The following is a 20,237-nucleotide window of genomic DNA, read 5'->3' as shown; positions in this document are numbered from 1 at the left end:
GGAACGCTCCGTCCCGGGCGGGAAGAGGGAGCGGGGGGGGGGGCGCGGGCGGCCCGAACGCTGGTCCCGGGGCCGAGTGAATCCGTGGGTCCGGTCGCAGGAGGCGCCGGTGCCTCGGCGGAGGGAGGCGAGGGCGGCTCGTTTCCCGGAGAAGCAGCCCGCTTTGGTCTGGAGCCTGTAAAGCGAGTTTGTAACCTGAGTTGCTCCCGGCCGGCGGCGGGGAGTCGGTGCCTTTGCAGCTCCAGCCGGACTCGTCTCCTCGCCGTGGTCCGGGGGCCGGTCCGCCCCGCCGCGGGCCGGGACCACCGGCGGGCGCGCCCGGGTGCAGCCCCAGGCGGGGCCGAGCTGCCTGTCGGGCCGCTTTCGCCACTGACCTGCGCGCAGCTTTGCGCGAACGACTGTCCGTCTGTGCCTCCCTCCGCTCTCCCACCTGGACGTCGCGGCTGAAGGGGCAGAAACTGTTTTTTTTTTGCGCTTGCAGGGGCTTTTTTTTTTTTTTTCTTTCTTTTCTTGGGCAAAAGCATTAGCTTAGGCCAATTGCACACCTGTGCTGTAGTCCTTCAGCAGTAGCACGCAAATCAGCTTTGGTCTTCAAAGTGGCGTTTCAGAGCAGCGTCGTATCTCTAAAGCCTGTGGAAGACCAAGTCCTTTTCCTTGAGCTCCTGTTTGCACAGCTTGCAGCTCCCCTGGACAGTGAAATGTTGACGTTAATTATGTAACTCGGTGCCTTCTTGCTCACCCTGGTGAACAAGCTGCAGGTGGATAACTTTCCCTTCTCCTTTCCACGTGTGCACTCCCACTGCCTGTAAAATACATAAACTCCCATTGTGTGCGCTTGAGGGAGTTGTTTCTTCAACAGCTGAATCAGTGTGCAAATAACATTCTTCCCTGGTGATGGTGGCATGTTAAATCTTAGACGTGGCCACGTTAAAGGCCTGTTTGTTGATTCCCTATTTGACGGAAGACTTTTGAGATAATATGCTTTATCAGGAGTAGAAGCTTTTAGGAGTGCAGTTGCTTGAGAGGTCAGCAAACCGTTTCTTTCCTTAGAAGAGAGGTAAAGGGTCCGTTCACTGCTCTCCATGAAGTGTTGGAAGTGGTGTTTTGCTGTCTTTGCCTGCATGCTTTCCCTGTATCTTAAAGTTGAAAACAGCAATCATCACTTCAAGACTTCAATTCTTCTGCAGAAACCACGATGGAAAACATTTCCTGAATTTCAGATTATGTAAACTACATGATAATGCTGATTTTTTGATGGCATCTATGTTAACATTAGAATTATTACAGAGAGTGAAGGTAGATGGTCTAGTGGCACTTAAAGCAGCAAAGTCACATAGGATTAAAAAAATACAGTGTGTTAGCCTTGCTAATGATCCAAAATGACATGTGTTTTAGTATTTGTAATAGCCTTATACAGTTTTGTTGCCACATTCTCTCTCGATAACTCTTTAATGGATCAAAAAAATTTTTCTAAATTTTTTTTCTACTCTCAAGGTTGGTAAGGTGGGTCATGTGTTTGCAATAATGCTTTTAAATAACATCATTAAATGACTTCCAGGTCTTGGTGTTTGCATTGACAATAGTAGCAGCAGAGGCTGAGAGATTGCGATTGTGAATGCCTTGCACTTCAGAAAGTTTTCGACATGCAGAAGAGCGTTTGCAAAAATGTTCAGAAGCAGGAAGGAGTTTGCTGAATTTTGCTGGGTTGGGCAGGTTGTCCTAAAAGCCAGACTGTGTTACTGAAGCTGCTGAAGAACTTGGTGCTGGGTCTTCATTTCCTTTCTGCAGCTCCATCTACTGGAACCAGCTGTCTCCTTCCAGTGTGACATTGCACCGAGGTGGAAACTGCTTTAGATGTTTCAGTTATTGTACTACAAAATGTTGAAAGCGTATATGTCAGGAATTTTGCTAATTTTGGGGAAAAAATATAACTGTTTCCTTGTTCTAGTTCCCATTTTACCTAAAATGCTCCTTTAAAACCCCAATGAAGCTCCTAGGCAGTGTTTTTGCAGGGCTGAACTTGTGATTTCTTAGGTTTCAAATGTATTTTGGGAATAGATTGGCTTTATTAGCTCATAGTTGGAGGACATGATGGTCTAGTGAACTGATTGGAACTAAAAACTAAATGCCAGGTTTTTTGAGTAGGGGTGATAGAAAATGACCTCCTATTTTGCAGATTTTCAGCTTTTGTCTTCACTTCGATAATAAAACTTTCCGTTATCTTTTGTGGAAAAAACAACTATCAGAAGAGAATCTGAATGTTAGGATGGTCATTCAGATCTTCTTGACTTAATGGCTTGAATCTTGAATGCAAATTGAATAGAGTGCAATACTGAATTTGCATGTACTTTTACCTTTCTTTCTCTTTGGCTCTAACTAAAATTGTTATCCTGAGACGATGAAATCTTCTCTCTATGTCTGCATCAAAGTTTTTAATTTTGACCAATCCATGTTTCCTATCAGAAGGGGAAAAAGTCCGGAAAGATCCCAGGCTGTTCCTAGTTCAAAATCAGTCTTGCCTTTTTTGTTTGATTTTTTTTCTATCCTCAGGTAGCATACTTAGTTGTTTTTGCGCTCTAAAATGGAGAAAATAACTGTCTGCTTCTTGAAGCCGTCGTACCTAAGAATAACTCTTCAAAATGGCTTTAGAAATACTGAGTGCCAAGAAAACTTGCTACTAGTACTTTTTTTCTCTTCTTGAGTATTGATTCAATAGGCAGTTTCAGAAGAGTTATGAAGGCATATTGAAGTGCTAGGCTTGAATTTTTATTTAATTAGAGAGAAAGTGGCATTGTTTTTGGTCAAGGTACCATGAAGTATGCTTTGCAGATGGCTTCTGAAATCTAAAGTCAGTCTGTTGGAAGCTCTCGGGGAAACATAATCTGAAACTGTAAAGCGAGGATTAAAGGCAAAGCAGCAATCCTCTGTTAAAGTATTTTATGTCATTCCTGTATATATTTTTTTAATGAGAGCCTAAAGTACTGTTCAGCAATGGAACTGAAACAAAAGCCTGACTTTTAAAGTTGCAATAAAGCATATTACAGAGTAATTTATTTTGAAAATACTTTGCCTAGATTTAATGCAGAAAACCCCCAAACCAAACAAAACTGAAAACCAACCAAGAAACATTTCAGCTCAGGTTTTAATACTGCAGGAAATTGCCTTTTGGGCCAAAATGTATATTTCATCCCTTCCATGTTTGTCACTGCACTGAAGTCTGAAAGAAGCGAAGTGTAAGTCAGCATAAAAAAGCATGAACCAGACTTTACAAAATGCTGAAGAAAGATGCTTAGGTAACTACTTCATAACCTACCGATCAGTCTGTATTATTGCTAGGTAACAGAGAATCCAACCAAAAGGGAAAATTGCATAACATTGCTCCCTAAATTCCCACTTAATCTTATTTCAGAAATAATACAGCCCTCTACCGTGATCTTGCAGTCCTTACAAAAATAAGTCTCAGATTTTGTCTGTCTTCTTACCGTGAATGTGGCAGACGTGAGCTTGCATTTTGCTTAATGCTTTTTTCGGTAGCTTGCTGGATACCTAAATGTACTCAACACCGTTGCAAGGCAATGGTCGAGTGCAGCACTTGTTGATTTCTCATTAGTTTTAATACGAACAGGATTAGGCCTTTAAAAATCGAGAGTAACTATGTCAGAAGTGTAGGTTGACCAGAGGCAGTAAAACTGTGAGAAGTTATGGGACTTTGAGGAAAGAGCAAATGAGTGTTTTAAGGTTGTCTGAAGACTCTTGAAAGCCAAGAAGGCATGTTACGAATCACATCTGTCCTTTGAAGTGATAAAGATTGTAGAGCATTTGAATTGGAAAAGAAGAGCTGTTAAAATGTGCTGAGCATCAATACAGACTGATTTATGATGAAAATTTACTCTGAATTGCAGCATTCCTGTGAATTTCTTTGATGCTGGATATATTTATTGTCTTTTAGTTTTGACCGTGTGTGATCTAATGGTTTCTGTGTTCTTTACAGTAGGTTATTGCAGTTCCAGGATGCTTGGGTTTATCATTTTTAATTTGCCAGACTGTATCATGTGTATTTTGGGGTTTTTTTCATTCTCTCTGATGCAGGCAATTCTGCTAACTGAGAATAATCACCCATAATGGTGCATTTAGCCCACTGTGAGCAGTCATGGCAGTACAACACGGAAAGGGAGCTGTAAAAATGACACCAATACCTTTTATTTGTCTGAACAAACCTATCTTAATGAATTTATTGCGTTGTTTGCCCGTTCAAATACAGGATGAGAACTGTGAGTGTAATGCAACTTAGATCCTGCTTGGTGCAAGTTAAACAGCGGTGGAACCAAGGGCACAACACAAGTCTACTGATTCCCTGGACTTTGTTCTGCTCACTTGGCTGCTTTGCCACATCCCTTTGTTTGTGAGCCTTTGCTGAAGCAGAAGGGCCAAAAGCTTGAGTATCTTTTTAACAGAAAACCTTTGACATTGCTGAGGTATCAGCAACTCGGTGGTTTGAGAGCTGAGTTAACCTCAAATATAAGCTGTGTCATACTCCATGTACAACTTGAACTACTGACTAAGATCTCCTGAATTCCAAAATTGCATCACTGTTTTATGACTATGCAGAATATTTGGAGAACATGAATATTGAAATCTTTTCAGTTGCTTCATTGGTAGAAGTATTGGCATTTCTGCAGCACTGAGGAGTCTTAGTCACAGGCCAGAAATGTGTTCCAGAACACAAAAAGATAAATGCTGAGGTATTACTAGCTTGGCACATAGAACAGGAAAGGATATGGTACAATTAATTTTCTTGCATTAACTTATTTGCTTTTGAATTATGAAGAAATTTCTGTATTGTCTGAAAACTGAAAAGTAAATTATTGTGAGAACTGCTTACTGGGTTCTCCTTTTCCTGGTAATGAGAGCGCTGTTCATCCTAGATTATTTCAGATCTCGTGGGGTCTCGAAAGTATTGCAAAGAGGAAAAGAATTGTTCCCAAGTGATGTGCTTTTTGTTTTCTTTGAATGTAGAGGTTTTTTTCAGTCTCAGGCTCAGAATATTTGTAATGCAGTGTTGCTCAAAGCAGTCATTTATTTACAAATTGTAGTAGTGGTCATCGATTTAGGAGTGACCTGGCAAACTTGAGAAGGCTGAAGAAAGTAACCCTAGGTGTATCCTGGTATCTCGTAATGTCTCTGTGATTATCCAGCATTATGAGAACAGAAAGGGGAGTCATGGCAGGAATTTCTGTGTTCAGTGGGTGTTAAGTTTGCAGACATGGAATGAGAAGGGCACCTGCGTGTCAGCGACAGTGCTCACCACACGCGGTGGCCTGCGTTATCAGCAAGCCAGGTCGTGTTCATGTGTTGGAGGTGTCTTAGGTGTGGGGTTTTTTTTTTTGTTAAGAACTGAAACGCAGACCTTTGAAATGTGCTTTGGGGTGCTCCTCACATCTGTGAATGGGTCGAAGTGTTAGCACTGATGAAGCTCTGGAAGCCCGAGTGGCACAGTGTTTGTAGGGAGCGATATGGCCTTGCTACTCCTTACTCTTTGGGAAAAAATGAAGCTGCTTTGATCATGTGAGACTAATCTCTTTTCAGTTCCGTTTCACGCTCTATAAAGAGGTTGTTTAAGAATTTATTACTTTTTTTCTGACTACATGGCTAAAATCAACCCTCAGTCTCTTTGTAAAGATAGAGAGAATGCGATGCTAATTGTTGTTCCTGTGTACGTAGTGAGCTTTCCACCATCATAGAAGTAAGGTGTGCTGCCAAGTGTATGTGGTATTGATGCAGGTAGCTTAAAACAGCTGCAAAAATATGTGTTGGTGCAACCCAGTCTTTTCTACCATCGCTATGAGTGTTTGTGCTGCTTTTTAATAGCATCAGATTATCATTATCATGTAAAAATTGAAACTGTATGTTGCATAGAAAGCCCTTGATATAAGGGGAGTAAAGGAGGCCAAACCACTGTACTGTCCAAATTCTTAACTATAAAGTCAAGAGAAATTCTTCAGAATTACTTAAGAGGAAACTTTTGAGCTGAATTTGTAACCCTTCAGATGGACAGCCATGTTCTCCTTGCCTTCCATGTAGTGAGTCTGGGTGCCAAACAGTTTCTGTTGTGTTGCAGAAGTGGTGTTTCAGTGGGACAGCAGTAGCAGAAGCCAGTTGTGCAGTATAGGTAGAATTATTGCATCAATCAAGCCAGAACCCAGGTTGGTATTCACTGGAGCAGCTTTGTTGATGTTTCTGAAGAAGATGAAAGCTATGTCAGTTACCATTGAGCCTAATTGCACCAGTGCTATTGAAGCCTCTGAGACAGAAGGTCCCTAGTGTGATTACAGAGATTTTGCTGTGATACTTCTGTGGGATGGGAATGTACTCTTTCCATTAGATGCTTTCCTTTGATCTTGCGTCTCACTTGCTTCATGTGTTGGGGATATATTTGAGAAAACAGGATGTGCTTCCACTGCTCCCCACTCCCAGAGACTCCTGATAATGGAGAGAAGAGAGTCAACTACTGAGTCACCAGCACTTGGTCGTCTTTGTGGTGGTTTCTCATCAAGTACTGGTTCATGTCAGTTGTGCTTGGCGCTCTGTATTTTGTTCTCTTCCTGCAAGTTAGGTTACCCATGCACACTACCTCAGCTGACTTACGCAGATAATATAGATTTGGCTGAGAAGTGCACCTGTGTTTTAGGATTTAAATGATTTAACTTGCTTTCAGTGTTTCACAATGCTGAAGGAGCTCTCGAAGTACTATTAATGGCATTACTATGAAGGCACAAACTTCAGACTTACCTTTTCTTGCAAAGTTCTGTTAGTTACTGAGGTCAAATGAGTCAGTAGTTCAGCCTTTTGCAGAATACAAGATTCAAGATGCTTTTTATTAATGAAATCTGTAAAACCTAATAACAAATCATAAAACATATGCTGCAAACTTATAGTAAGAAACCGCTCAGTATCATGCACACAGTGAAATAAAATTGATGCAGAAATATGGTAACTCCCATGCTCAGAAAAGCCTTCCCTCGCCCCCGCTTTTTACCATGGAAAACATCGTGATTCTTTGCTTTTGAAAGTGCTTTACTTTTCAATAATATTCAGCAATTTAATTTTGCTCAGTTCTGCTAATTTATTTTGTTCAATACTGCTGTTGACATAAAAAGGATTTGATGCTCAAGTAAAAAGGGCATTGCCTAGGATGTACTGAGCAGTTGTGCTTCCAACTCGAGACAATGAGGATCCAGTGGAGTAAAGAGATCAGGTCTTATCTTAAGTCAGAGGATACGCTGTAATTATGATTTGTAAAGCATCCTCAGTCATGGTCCCCAGGGCTGAGAACGATGATTTCATAACCAATAAAACCACAGTGAGAACCAAATGACTATCCTTGCAAGACCTGCCACCAAAAAGCCAAAAAGGAAAGACACTTCTAAAACCAAGAGGGGAAATGGTGTAAAATTGGAAATATTTCAGATCTTCGGTTTTTGTATTTGTTTTCTTTAGTTAAAACGGTGATATATGTAAGAGAAGAGAGGGTGCATGCTGAAGTTTATCTGAGCATGTAATTGTTTCCAGAGAAGTGATATTCAAATTGAAACCTGCCAACTCAACTCATGAAGAACTTGGCAGAAACAGGCATAGCTTTCACCATACAGAACTTCAAAGACCATGTGGAGAAATATATTCTCAATTAGAAATTGTATAAACAGCTAGTGAAATTTATTAGTATTTTTTTTCAGAGTCCTGCCATGGAAGCACCCCAGTTAATTTTAACTTGTAAGCAGTAGTTATTCCTAACTGGGGGGGGGGGGGGGGGGAAATGGTTAATGTCTTTTATCTCCTGCTGTGGCCCAGGTACATAGTGCTGTTAGGAACATGTAATGGAGTCATTAATGGGGCAGCCTGTGGATCTATTACAATAATTTTTATACCAAATGCAACACAGGCTTTTCCTGTACAGGATGTCATAAAAACAGCAAGAGATTTAATCAGGTATGTTAATGCCTTCAGAGTGTCTTCCTGAAATTATCCTTCGCTTGTTTGTCATGTTTAGGTCTTCCTTCCGTGGTTGATGTCTCTTCAGCATTGGTACTGCTTGATGTAATCTAACAAGTAAGACCGGATATAGGAGAAAGATATAGGAGAAATAATTTTTAACATTAGATGCTTCTGGAGAAACTAACTTGGATAATTAAATTGTAGCTCATCAACTTCCATGGTCCAGCTGTCGTAATGAGAAAGAAGACTGTTCTTGCTGCTGGTAGCTGCCCTTCTTATGTGCAGGACCAGTACTGCTGATGTGCCAGCAAAGCGGTTTGGGAGCATACACTATTTTATTTTGGGCAAACTCGGCCAAATGAGCTCACTCCACCAATTCAATTGTTTATACCAACCTGTCATTTTGCATGGCATTAAGGAGAGATTTGTACAATAAACGTGTAAAGCCTTGCAACCTCCCAAATTTATAGAAACCAACAATAAGCAGCAGTTTAGCTAGCTGGTGGATTGAAGCCTGTTTTGCGGAGAATCCTTGCTGAAGAGAGGCACTTTCTCATCTCTTTTTCTGTCTGCTTCTCACATTTGCAGCAATAAATGCCTCAGTTCTCTTGCATTTCAGCTGTCCTCCTTTCACTCTCCATTCTGGTTCGTAGTTTTCTGACGTGGTCCACTGCCATGTGCAGTAATTTTTGTTGTTTCGGATCTGTAAATACAGGGATACTTGACTTCTGCCTAGTTTGTACCAAATGAAAGCCAGCTGATGCTGCCACTAACTTCCAACAGCTCTGTAGATCCAAGACACTGGCAGCTGCTGGCACCTTTCTGCATCAGTAGTGAGTATCCAGTGATACATGAACTTCATGTGTCATGGACTGGCTTCCAAATCGCTCCTTCGGAGTACGTTGTAAGTGAACTAGCGATGCTCCTAACTCTCATCGTGTCATCCGTAACGGCCAATCAGAGGGTATGGTACCGCGGGCGGACAGACGGACGCTGCCTGGCGCTGCGCTCCCAGCGTGACCGGCAGCGGCTTCAGTAGCGCCAAGAGCTGCCGCTGTTGCTGCTGCTGCTTAGATGCTCGTGCCTGAAGGCTGAGCGCACATACAGATGACTATGTCAGAAAGCACAAGAGGTTTACCAGAAAGGTAAGTAGCAGCACTTTCCCTTTGGCTTAGAGGCAGTCCTGATCTTGCTGTTGAAAGGAGAGAATCTGCAGCCCACCGAAGCATGACTAATCAGTTTGCAAAAATGCTTAGCACTCTCTGCTTTGAAGTATTTCTTCTCTGTTGTTAACAGCAACAAATGATGATGTGTAGCATTTATGTAAGGCGTGTGTTGTGTTCAGGCCTTAAGCCCTTTACTTGAGAACTACACCAAATGTCAGGTTTTCTCGGAGCATGGGGGAAGTGTGCAACTTGTATTTTTGCTGCTGTGTGCAACTTGTATTTTTGCTGCTGCTGGCGGTGGCACTGTGTTAATAATTCTTACTCCAGAAGAGATGCCAAGTAATTAATGTATCTTATATATGAATCCTGAAACTTTGAGCTTCAACAGTGTGTTTATCATCTTTCTGTTTCAAAGGAATGTTTTGAAAAGGTTTATTTGTTTTGAATGGGGTAATTCTTCTGCATGACAAGAAAAAAACAAACAAAACCCCAGGTAAAATGTTACTAGTCTAAATATTTTAAACCAGATATGAATATGTTTTATATAGTTTTAAATATGCTGTTTGGTTTCAGGGACACAGGTTTTCGAAAGGCAGGTAAGAATTGTAATATATGTAGACAATAATTGGCAAAGTTTTAATTATTACAGTAAGTAAGGCTCAGATAGTTAGGCAGACATAATATTGCATATTGTATGAGATGAATGCAAAGATTTGGTTAATCAATGTTTGCTAAGCACTTGGAGAATCTCTGGGATGCAGATTGATTTGCAGTGTATCTGAAGTGTGATGACAACAGCCACTATGAACAGTGTCATATAATGTTTCTCTCAAATTTATAATCTTGATTTTCATATATATAATTATGCTCTTTTTTTCTTTGCAGTCATTTTTGTTTTTGCATTCTTCTTTGTTCTTAAAACCAAAACCAAACCACTGCTGCCGTCAGTGGTTATTACTGATGATACTGGTTTGTTCTGTGCTCCTTGTCTTTTCCTTAAAACAATGCCAGGACTTCGCTTTCTGTTTTTCCTTTTAGCAGGCTGTGTTGTACCACTTTTTAAGGAAGTAACATAGTTTCCAAGTCACAAGACAGTTCACATCAGTTAGAGATGTTCCGGGTCAGGAACACAATGAGGATTTGTTTGTATTTTATTGGGGGAGCTTTTTTTATACAGACTTGTATGCAACATTAGTGCAGAATAGCTCTTTGATCATTAGATGCAGATGTTTCAGCTGTCCTAACATTGGCCAGGTTACCTTAACTTTGTTAGTGCAAGGTTTTTCCTGTGGATTTTTTTGTCCAGCAGTTCTGGTGGTGATGAACTTGGGCCAAACTTATTCAGCTGGTCTGTATTACCCTGTTGCCAGTAACCCGAAGACCAGCTGAGAACCCTTGTGCCAGGTCAGGCTGACATCTGAATGTTGTAAAGGAGAAGAGTACAGCCAGAGTAAGCCACTGAGATAATCTTCTAGCTTTGGGATGCAACAGCAGGGTTTTTTTTGTTTGAGTGCACTTCTTAGGGCCTGTGATGTTCCCAGGAGCATGCACAATGTGAAATTTTAACCCGCCTGCAAGTCTGTAGTGGTCTACTGATCAGGAACCATACTGAACAGGAGCTGAACTAAAGCAGATGTTCCAGCAGCAGTCAGTATAATAATCTGATGCAGTTTGGCAGTGTCTCATCCTTCAAGTGACAAGATGATCCTAACGTCACTAGCCTGTGGCCGCTGTCAGCCTTACACACAGTCAGGTGTGCGTTGTCACCCATTGCTGCTGTGTTCCTGATACCTGAGCTCATCAAATTGCCGCGCTCCCACATGATACCTTCTGCATGTCCAGGTTCTTATTTACAGTACATGCAGTTTAGATTATTGCCAGAAAGTACAAAACTGGAATTGCTTTCCACATGTCATGGAGTAAGCGCATAGTTTAAAAAACAAAAACAAAACGCCACAAACGTAATGGAAGACACTTTGATTTTTTGCAGTCACTAGAAATGGAATAGCAGATTATACACGGGACTAAGGCTAGAACTGTAAATGGGGATAGAAGGAGAACAGATGTGCTGAGTTTATTCTTTTTTTCTTCTGGCAGGTCACCGACGTCAGACCTCAACATGGCATTGCATGAGTGTATGGCAGCTCTGGATTTATTTCTTAACAACAAGTTCTCGGATGCTTTGGCTTCTTTACAAGCAAAGTAAGTTGATTAATTTTACTAATTTTCCTCTCTTTATTTTTCTTTGCTTTACCAGCTCTCAGGAGAATTGACTAGACAGCTAATTCTCCATCAATAGTTTATAAGACTGCATGGTTTTGGTTCAGAAGGGGGTGGTAAGTTAATGCGTTAAGTTTTGGGGAAGACAGAATAAGTGCTTTACACTTAGGTGAGTAAATAAGAAGATTGATCAAAGGTAACTACAAAAAGTTACAGAATTGTTGTCCAAAGAAGTAACCCCTCAGCTGTAGTACAGTATGTGAGATTCTTGCTTCTGGAAGAATAAAACCCATCTTCTGTCACTTTTTTCTTTCCCTCCTTTTCCATATTTTTCTGCGTGCTGTGAGAATTTGAGAATTTATAATGTTGTGTCTAAATGAGCAACTGACCATGAATTGCCAGGTTCGGGACGCAGTACTTTAGGTATGAATTCTTTTTTTGTCTGTTTTTTAATAACCACTTGTAGAAACTTTCTCACAGCTTATTTTGCAATTCAGTGTTGTGGTCGTGCACTCTGTTTCCTGATTACATTGCGTCCCAGTATGTAATGAGTGGCCCAGCTGCAAGCGGTGAGGTCGTAAAATAGCTTCTAAAAATTGCTGTGTTTTTACAATGTCTGTGATTTTTTTCATATCCTGTCCTGAAGTTACCTGTGCTCTTGGCTTGTTGAAGTCTGTGGTTAATTCACATTTTTTTCCCCAGTTTTGCTCCGTTTATTTTTGAGCCATCAGCAAATTACATCATGCCTTCTTTCAGGCCACTGAAATATGAAACAAGCAAAATTCGTAGGTAATGCAGTCGTGTGTGTTTGATATGCATCGGGGTAACTATAGTGAATACTACCTATCTACTTTGCTGAGGTATCAGCCTTAGTCTTTGATGCCAAAATCTGTAGCTTAACCATGCAAGTACACTCCGTGAAAGGCATTTGTGATAAACTGTAGGCTCAGATTTCTTAATAATACTGGGTTTATTCACAGCAGTGTTGTTTTGTGTTTATATATCATCAGAAGATACCATAAAAATGGTAAGAAGAATAACTGTGTTTTCATTAAATTCTGACAGTAAAGTCTCTGTGCCCATCTGGAAATGCTTACTCAGTGCTCAGCATAAAATAGGGAGATATTTTATCAAAGGCAGTTTCCAAAACACTGCAAAAGCTAGTGAGGCTGTGGAGGGAGGTTGTGTCTGTAAATCCATTTTTTCTTCTATTGCGTATGGTTTTCATTGAACTTTTCATGGGCCCTGCAAAACTTTTCATGAGCTGATACTCTGTTTTTGTACCTGTGTTCCACACTGCAAAACCATTTCGAAACTGATTTTTCATGTTAGCCTGTTGTAATGAGGAGGCCCTTATTCCCGTTGCCTTTGGCAGTAAGGGAAATATAGGCGTGTGATCTTTGCGAGTGTAGTGCAAAAACAGGATGCTAAATTTCCCCTCAGATTATATCCATTATGGACACATTCCGTCTCTTTAGGGAATGACAAGAGCTGTAGAGTGGGCACATGTGGTAATACTGAGTATTTTCTTTGGGAGTCATCAGTTCCTCACTGTTGTCTTTTAGTGTGCTGAGATTTGAAATTGGTTTTCACAGTCCATAAACATACTATCTTTTCAGTTTTTACATGCTTGTAAAGAATTTCATATCATAGATTTTGCAGCTTTACCACTTATGTTGTAGGACATGCTCTGCTCTGTATTACATTATAGCAGATTCACTAAATTACTCACATTTGGCTTCCACAATGAGTGTATTTTCGACTGATTTGTACCATGTGTGACTGACAGCAGATTTGGCAATGTATGAGAGTTAAAATCGGAATATCTTTCCTAGTGGCTTAAAAATAAATATCTGAGAATGGAGTCTAGACTTGTGTTGAGGTAAAGCTCTTTTTTTCCTGTTAGAAAAGCAAATCCATGATAAAGACAAAATCTCATTTTATTAAAAAATTAATTTTGTGTTTTTGCTTCATGTTACATAACTTCTCTTGTTTCCTCAGCTACCTTTTAGGTTTTAGAGTCAGTTTTCTTTATTATCCATTAACAATCATTGTACAATAGTGTGCTCCAATTATCTTGTGGTTTCTGCAGTAAGTTTAATTAAATTAATCGTTTATATGGAGTATTCACAATAAGTTTAAAAACTCTTAAGAAATTCCTTAAATTCAGTCACCAAACACAGCAGTGATTTTCAAACCTGTTAACTGTGGCAATGAATACTACTGAAACTGTCTAGTCACTGGAGTGGGGAAAACATCTCATCTTCCTCCTCAACCCCAAGATACATACAGTAAATTGATTAGAAGCTGGCTATATTTTAGCTCTCATGTAATTGCAAACAGATAATCATAAAGTAGAGAGTTGGTTCAGGTGAGATGTCCCCTTCCCTTCCTGAAGACAAATGTTTGCTATTTAAATAATTATCCTGAAGAAAGGCATGACATAATCACCTAATATTTGCTGATGTCAAATCACTTGGGAGAATGGTAAGTGATAAATTAATGACACAGAGTAATCTGGATCATTGGAAGAGCTGCAACACATCTGTGTTGCTAGTTGCAGTATTATAAAAACAATATGAGAATTATTCCTTCCGGGCAGTTGACTTTATTCTGAAAATAGTCTCCAAAAAGCACCTGGTGTTGTTTGGTGGAATGTTCGTTCTAGAATGACTGTGTTTGAAAAGTAGGTTCAATCCTTTGATGTAGGAGTATCTCAGGTAGGTGTGAAGAGATTGTGTTACTGCTCTGCTGGTTACTTGCAAAACTCTTAACGGAATAGTGTAGTTCTGCAACACTTATTTACTATCACTGGAATTTTTAATATAAATCCAGTTTACAGTATTAGATGGACATGGAGCTGTTGGAGCGAGTCCAGAGGAGGGCCACAAAGATGATCCAAAGGCTGGAACATCTCTGCTACGAAGACAGGCTGAGAGAGTTGGGACTGTTCAGCCTGGAGAAGAGAAGGCTCCGGAGTGATTTTATTGCAGCCTTCCAGTAGTTAAAGGGGACCTACAGGAAAGCTGGAGAGGGACTTTTTACAAGGGTGTGTAGTAATAGGACAAGGGGCAATGGCTTTAATCTGAAAGAGGGGAGATTTAGATTAGATCTAAGGAAGAAATTTTTTAGGATGAGGGTGGTAAGGCACTGGAACAGGTTGCCCGGAGAAGTTGTGACCGCCCCATCCCTGGAAGTGTTCAAGACCAGGTTGGATGAGGCTTTGAGCCACCTGATCTAGTGGAGAGTACCCCTGCCCATGGCAGGGAGGTTGGAACGAGATGATCTTTGAGGGCCCTTCCAACCCTAACCATTCTGTGATTCTGTGTCATACTGTATATTCTGATCTGTAAAAAGGATCTCCGAGGTACTCTTGTTGAACCACAGCTTTTTGGCTGAGACCAGATTTAGACCATTCTGGTGGCTTGTGGTAACTAGGGAACCAGGCTGGTGGCTGATGGGAATGGTCCTTTCTACTTGTAAACTTAACACTAGTGGGGAGTTTTCATAGGAAACAGTTTTTTATTGGAAAATGTCAATTCTTCAAAACAGAGAGTTTCTATGGAAGCCCATGCAGTGGGCCTAGCGAGTTGTTTGGATATTGGGTGGAACTTCCGATCAAAGATGAGGAAAGCCTTCAGACCCCGTGTAACCATGTTCTCCTGATGCAGTTTCGATTTGGGCCTTACCCTCTCACTCTTGGCTGCATCTGGATGAACGGACTGTTGACTGGTCTGTGGAGGGTCTCACTCTGTGCTATTGGATTTGTTTTGCTTGTTAGAAACATCTTGATGCTAAATGAGGACATGGACTTGAAGCTGGGATGTCTATAACTTGATGGTGCATATCCTCGATTACTGTAAAAGAATCCACAAAAAGATTTTGGGCACTATGTTTTTCACAAAAAATACTAGCCCCTGGGTTAATTCTGAGGCCAAACCAAGCCAAGTTTTTGATTTTCATACTTAAGCTGGAGGGGAGAGCTTTCACCGTCCTCACTGAGGTGCTTGTTTTCAAGCAGGAATAAAAGTGTTCTCCAACAGCTCTCAGAAGAGGCATTGCTACAAGATGATAATGATTGCACCGTAGTTGGAAAACAGGCATGTGGCATAACTCCATGAGTGCCTAAAGATATTACTTATAATCCTCTTATTCAGCCATGTGATACCAACTACTGGGATAAATCATTAATCAGGATATTAGTTGTATTTATGTCATAAAGGCATGTTAAGTCCAACAGTGTCCTGGGGAAAGTGCTGCTGAGGAATCAAAATAAGGAAAAAAACCAGCAGCAACCTATCAAGTTTCATTCTGTATCCATCCATATAAAATGCAGGCCTTAAATCTTCTGACAATATGCCAGAATATAACTGGCAACTTTAACTGTATGGTTAGTATAAATAACATAGATAACTGTTACATGTAGTTGAATTTCTACACACCTCCCAGCCCCTGAAAAAGAAAAAAAAAGGGTAAATTTTAGTGTTGATAAATACCAGTTGACAGATGATAAACTGTAATTATTATCTCCTTTAAAATATTAGAAGCAAAATAGATGAAACCATAGATTAGGGCAGGAGTGATTTGGCATCAAAAGCAAATTACTAGAAAGAGAAATCCTTTTTCACTGTGTATGTGTGAAAAGTATCAATTTTCCTTTAAGTGCAGTGAATTTAATATTTGTCTGCTTTGATTGTGAAAGCAAATTTCTAAAATTTCGGAAGGGGGTTATTTTAGTGCCTTCTAAGTGCTTTGAATTTAAACCTTTGTAAGGGTTTTATTTTAATAAATATGTGATGAAGTGTGTTTCTCTGCGCCCACTGAAGCTGATGAGTAATGAAACGAACAGGAACACTTCATCAGGCTGACATTTTATAGCATGTTCATTTTTTTTCAATTTTACGTTGTCAATCTACTGAGAGAATCATGATGCAGAAGGACAGGACAGTGCTGTCCTGACTCCACAGTATTTTAAAGTAATTTCTCCATTATCTTTCTGTTCTTATTACTCAAGTTGGAGATGAGATGGATGTTTGCATAGTCTGGAACTCATAGCACTTACAGCAGTAGGTGATTTCCCAAAATGTTTTTTTCTGCTAAATCAGTTTAGATGTTGGTTAGAGCAGCTTGTTTGGTGACCTGTGGACATGGTGAGGGCAACTGGGGATTAAGGAGAGGCCCAAAACACAGACTGCAGTGAGGTTTAAAGATGGACACTGCAAATGTCATTGAGAGGGGGTTACTTTAGATGTAGACAAGGTTGGTTTTTGGCATTGGAAAACGCTAACCAGATGTCAGGGACTCCTGAGGATACTCAAGGGTGTTTTAGTCCATCGATCAGAAGAATTAGTGCACAATAACGTTTGAATTCTTAGAAAACTTAAAGAGATCCAAGTAACCACAGTGAGTTACTAGATCATTAATTAGTTTAGGATTGTCTCAAGTTATCCTTAAAATTATCTTTCAGTTCAAGCCAGGTATCAATGCTTGGGGGAGGCAAGTGCATTTACAGGGGAGAAATTAAATGGTTTGAGGTGTCTTTAAGGTTTGGCTTTTCCCTGTAAAACAGAACCACTGAATCAGAGTGGTTGAGTTTGAAAGGGACCTATGGAGGTCACCTGCTCAAGCAGGACCACCTGTTGCTGGTTGCCCAGGAACGTCTCCAGACAGATTTTGGGTATCTTCAAGGATACAGACTCTACAAGCACTCTGGGCAAGCTGTGCCAGTGCTTGGTCACCCTGATAGTAAAAAAAGTGTTTCCTGATGTTCAGACAGAGCACCCTGCCTTCAGGTATTTCTACACATCATAGGAACCCCTGAGCTTTCTCTTCTCCAGGCAGAACAGTCCCAGCTCTCTCAGCCTTTCTTCATAGGAGAGATGTTCCAGTCTCGTAATCACCCTCATCACCCTTCATTGGACTTTCTCAAGTATATCCGTGTACTGAGCAGCCCAGAACTGGACACAGTACTCCCGGTGTGGCCTCACCAGTGCTGAGCAGAGGGAAGAATCACTTCCCTCAACCTGCTGGCAGCCACACTGCTCTTAATGCAGCCCATTAGCTCTGTTTGTGGCCAGGGCAAGTTGCTGGCACACCGCTTTCTCCTTGAAAGAAAAGAAAAGAAAAGTGGCTCGTTTTGAGAAACAAACACCTGAAATACACGTATTTAGAATAGATGTGCTGAGGGTGGAGATTTTATTGGAAGATATCCTTGTTTAACTGCAAGTATTCTTAAATATTCCCTGCCATAAAGAACTATCTGATCCATTCTGAAAGTGTAAACAATTGAAATAGCAGTTGTTGCTCTTCAGCCATGTTTGTCTGTCATGTTGTTTGTCAGGAGTGGGCTGGCAAGGTCTACAGAGAGTTTCTGGTTCAGGAATTCATCTGAGCTTTCCCTTCAAAGTATTTCCCGAGTTATCTTCATTGGACCTCTTGGCCTGAATATATTTTGGTTGGTTTGCAAAGGATTACAACATAATGGGTATATTAGAACAACATGGCTACTGGCTGAATGCTGTAAACGTGTGCAATGTGTAAACCCTTCTTCTGTCAGAGAAAGGGTGCAGGCAATGGTGGCAGGTAGGAGTTAATCGTTTTCCTTGCTGTAATGCCAAAGTTTTTGACTTTCTGTAAAAGAGGCACCATCTGAAATCCCACAGAAAAATATTTAAGTTGAATAAATTGAGGTGGAAGTTCAGCAGAAAGGGAGGGGAGGAAAAAGCTGTAATGTTTGGTGTAGACTGGAGTGCTTCTGGTCAGATCTGTTTGAAGAAGATTCTGCTTCGGCCAAGGTTATAGTATTGAGTTACTTATCTCCTTGAGTCTGTCCTGAGTAACTGTTCCAAAATAGAAGAATAATATCTGGATTTGTGTCACGTGTTGTAGTATTCATTAGACGCTCCATTAAAAAAAACCCCATGATTCTGTCGTCCTTGACTGGTTGGCCACATGGTTAATTCCCGTGCTTTACGTGTGTTGAATACCTATCCTCAGCTCAGAATTGGAACATTTTAGCACAGTTGTTGAAACTGGGGCTGTACACACGGTTTCCTGTTCAAATTTCTATCTATTAATGTTTCTTGATTATTTTTTCATGTCCTTTGTGTTTGATTTCTAGTTCATTTAGACCTTGTTCCCATCAGACTGATAAGTTTCTGGAATTGGATTTGGATTTGTTTTTTAAAACTGATAATGTAGTCAAATCAGCTGTGCTTTGCATCTTGTGTTTTGTTTCAGGACTAAAGATAGCATGTATCATGCACTGACTTATGCCACTATATTGGAAATGCAAGCTATGATGACATTTGATCCTCAGGACATACTGAATGCAGGAAACACAATGAAGGAAGCTCAAGCCACCTGTCAAAAGTAAGTGTGGAACAATTCAGTCAATAAATTGTACTTTCATGGGAAAGTTTTGAAAGACATACAGCTTAAAATAGGACATGTAATTTCATAGAAATCATAGGAAAACTGAGGTTGGAAGGGGCATCAGGCGGTCATCTAGTCCGGTCTCCTGCTCAGAGGAGGGTCAGTTATGAGGTCAGACCACATAACTTAGAGTTTGCAGCAGTCTCATCTTGAAAACATCACTTTACTGCAATATCTGATTTTTCTTGTCAATTACATTTTTGTCCTGTCTGTAGCCCCGCTTCTGCAGTGTCTGGAAGTTATTTATCATTTAAAGATGCTGCAGAATCTTCCTGTTTGGTGATGGCTGTACTGTAGCCAGCTGTCTTTGAGTCAGCTGTGCTCCCACTCCTGTACACACACATGCACACGTTCACACACACACAATAAATCTAAAAGCCCCCTTATCCCCTTCCTTCATCAAGATGAATTTCTGCACATGAAGGGTAAAAGGCAAATACCAAGAGGACCATGTTGACTAAGTTCTGTCTGGAATATGCTGAAGTTTCTGTATGTGGTAAGATGACAGAGGGTTGGTGAGCACTTAAGGTATGCTAGTGACTGTGTGCATGGCCAGCTGAAAGATACTGTTCTCTGTTGTTGATGCTTCATGTTTAGAATGACCAAAGTGATTTTCTGCAGGTTTAGGAAGAAATCTACAGTAGCTGATTCTATCAACAACCTTGTGCATAGACAAAGCCTGGAACACTTTACTGAAGGTAACGTTGTCTCTAACATGCATAATGTTTTTGTCTTTTTTTTGCTGCAATTTGAATTGTGTAGAATTGTTCATCCAACGTGTTTTTGCAGATTGTGAGTTCACTGACAAAACCACTGTTTTGGCATTTCCAAAATTGCTGGATCAGTGTTTTGGCAGTTGCTGTGTCACCATATCCAAAATCAGTTAACTTTGGGTTTTTTTATTTCTGATTCAGCGTTTCCAAAAATTGGAAAGAAATACCTAGAAAGAGAGAAATGCCTAGAAAAATTCTAGATTCAGGTATTCTTGGAAAGCACTAGACAAATTCCTGCAAAGTTTCTGTAACTGTGTCATTACTGTTGTAGTTGCTTCAGTAGTAGTTGTTTCAGTCTAGAACTGAAACAGTACAGCAAATTTGGAAGAGATTTTTCTCAGTTTGAAGCTTCGTAATCTTATTTCTGTATGAATGGGCTAAGTGTTTTTTAGTTACTTTTTGTCTGATTTATTTGTTTTCTTCCTCTCTCTGTGTAATACTAGAGGAAATCCATGCAGAAATTTGCTATGCTGAGTGTTTACTTCAGAGAGCAGCACTCACATTCCTCCAGGTATGGACTCCTACATGGTTCTTCAGGCATAAAAAAGTACACACCATACAGATTTCTTTTCTTAAAATTAATGAAATGGTAGAAGACCTTGGTTTGACCTAATGGTGTAAGACTCTCTCATCTGGACTAAATCTGGATTTT

At 40.4% G+C, this 20,237-nt stretch overlaps 1 protein-coding gene across 1 annotated transcript in view; it reads left to right on the top strand.

Annotated features, from left to right (window-relative positions):
* The first annotated feature begins 11,280 nt into the window (after positions 1-11,280).
* Positions 11,281-20,237, top strand: part of TTC39A (tetratricopeptide repeat domain 39A) — a 36,928-nt gene continuing 27,971 nt past the window's right edge. The window contains exons 1-4 of the mRNA XM_009982328.2: positions 11,281-11,360; positions 18,618-18,749; positions 19,434-19,510; positions 20,029-20,096. Of these exons, the coding sequence (XP_009980630.2) occupies positions 11,296-11,360; positions 18,618-18,749; positions 19,434-19,510; positions 20,029-20,096 (342 nt within the window). The 5' untranslated portion in view covers positions 11,281-11,295. The remainder of the gene's footprint in view (positions 11,361-18,617; positions 18,750-19,433; positions 19,511-20,028; positions 20,097-20,237) is intronic.

This window comes from Tauraco erythrolophus, chromosome 10 (genome assembly GCF_009769465.1).
Source record: "Tauraco erythrolophus isolate bTauEry1 chromosome 10, bTauEry1.pri, whole genome shotgun sequence".
Taxonomy (NCBI): domain Eukaryota; kingdom Metazoa; phylum Chordata; class Aves; order Musophagiformes; family Musophagidae; genus Tauraco; species Tauraco erythrolophus.
This window is presented reverse-complemented; position numbering and strand designations above follow the sequence as displayed.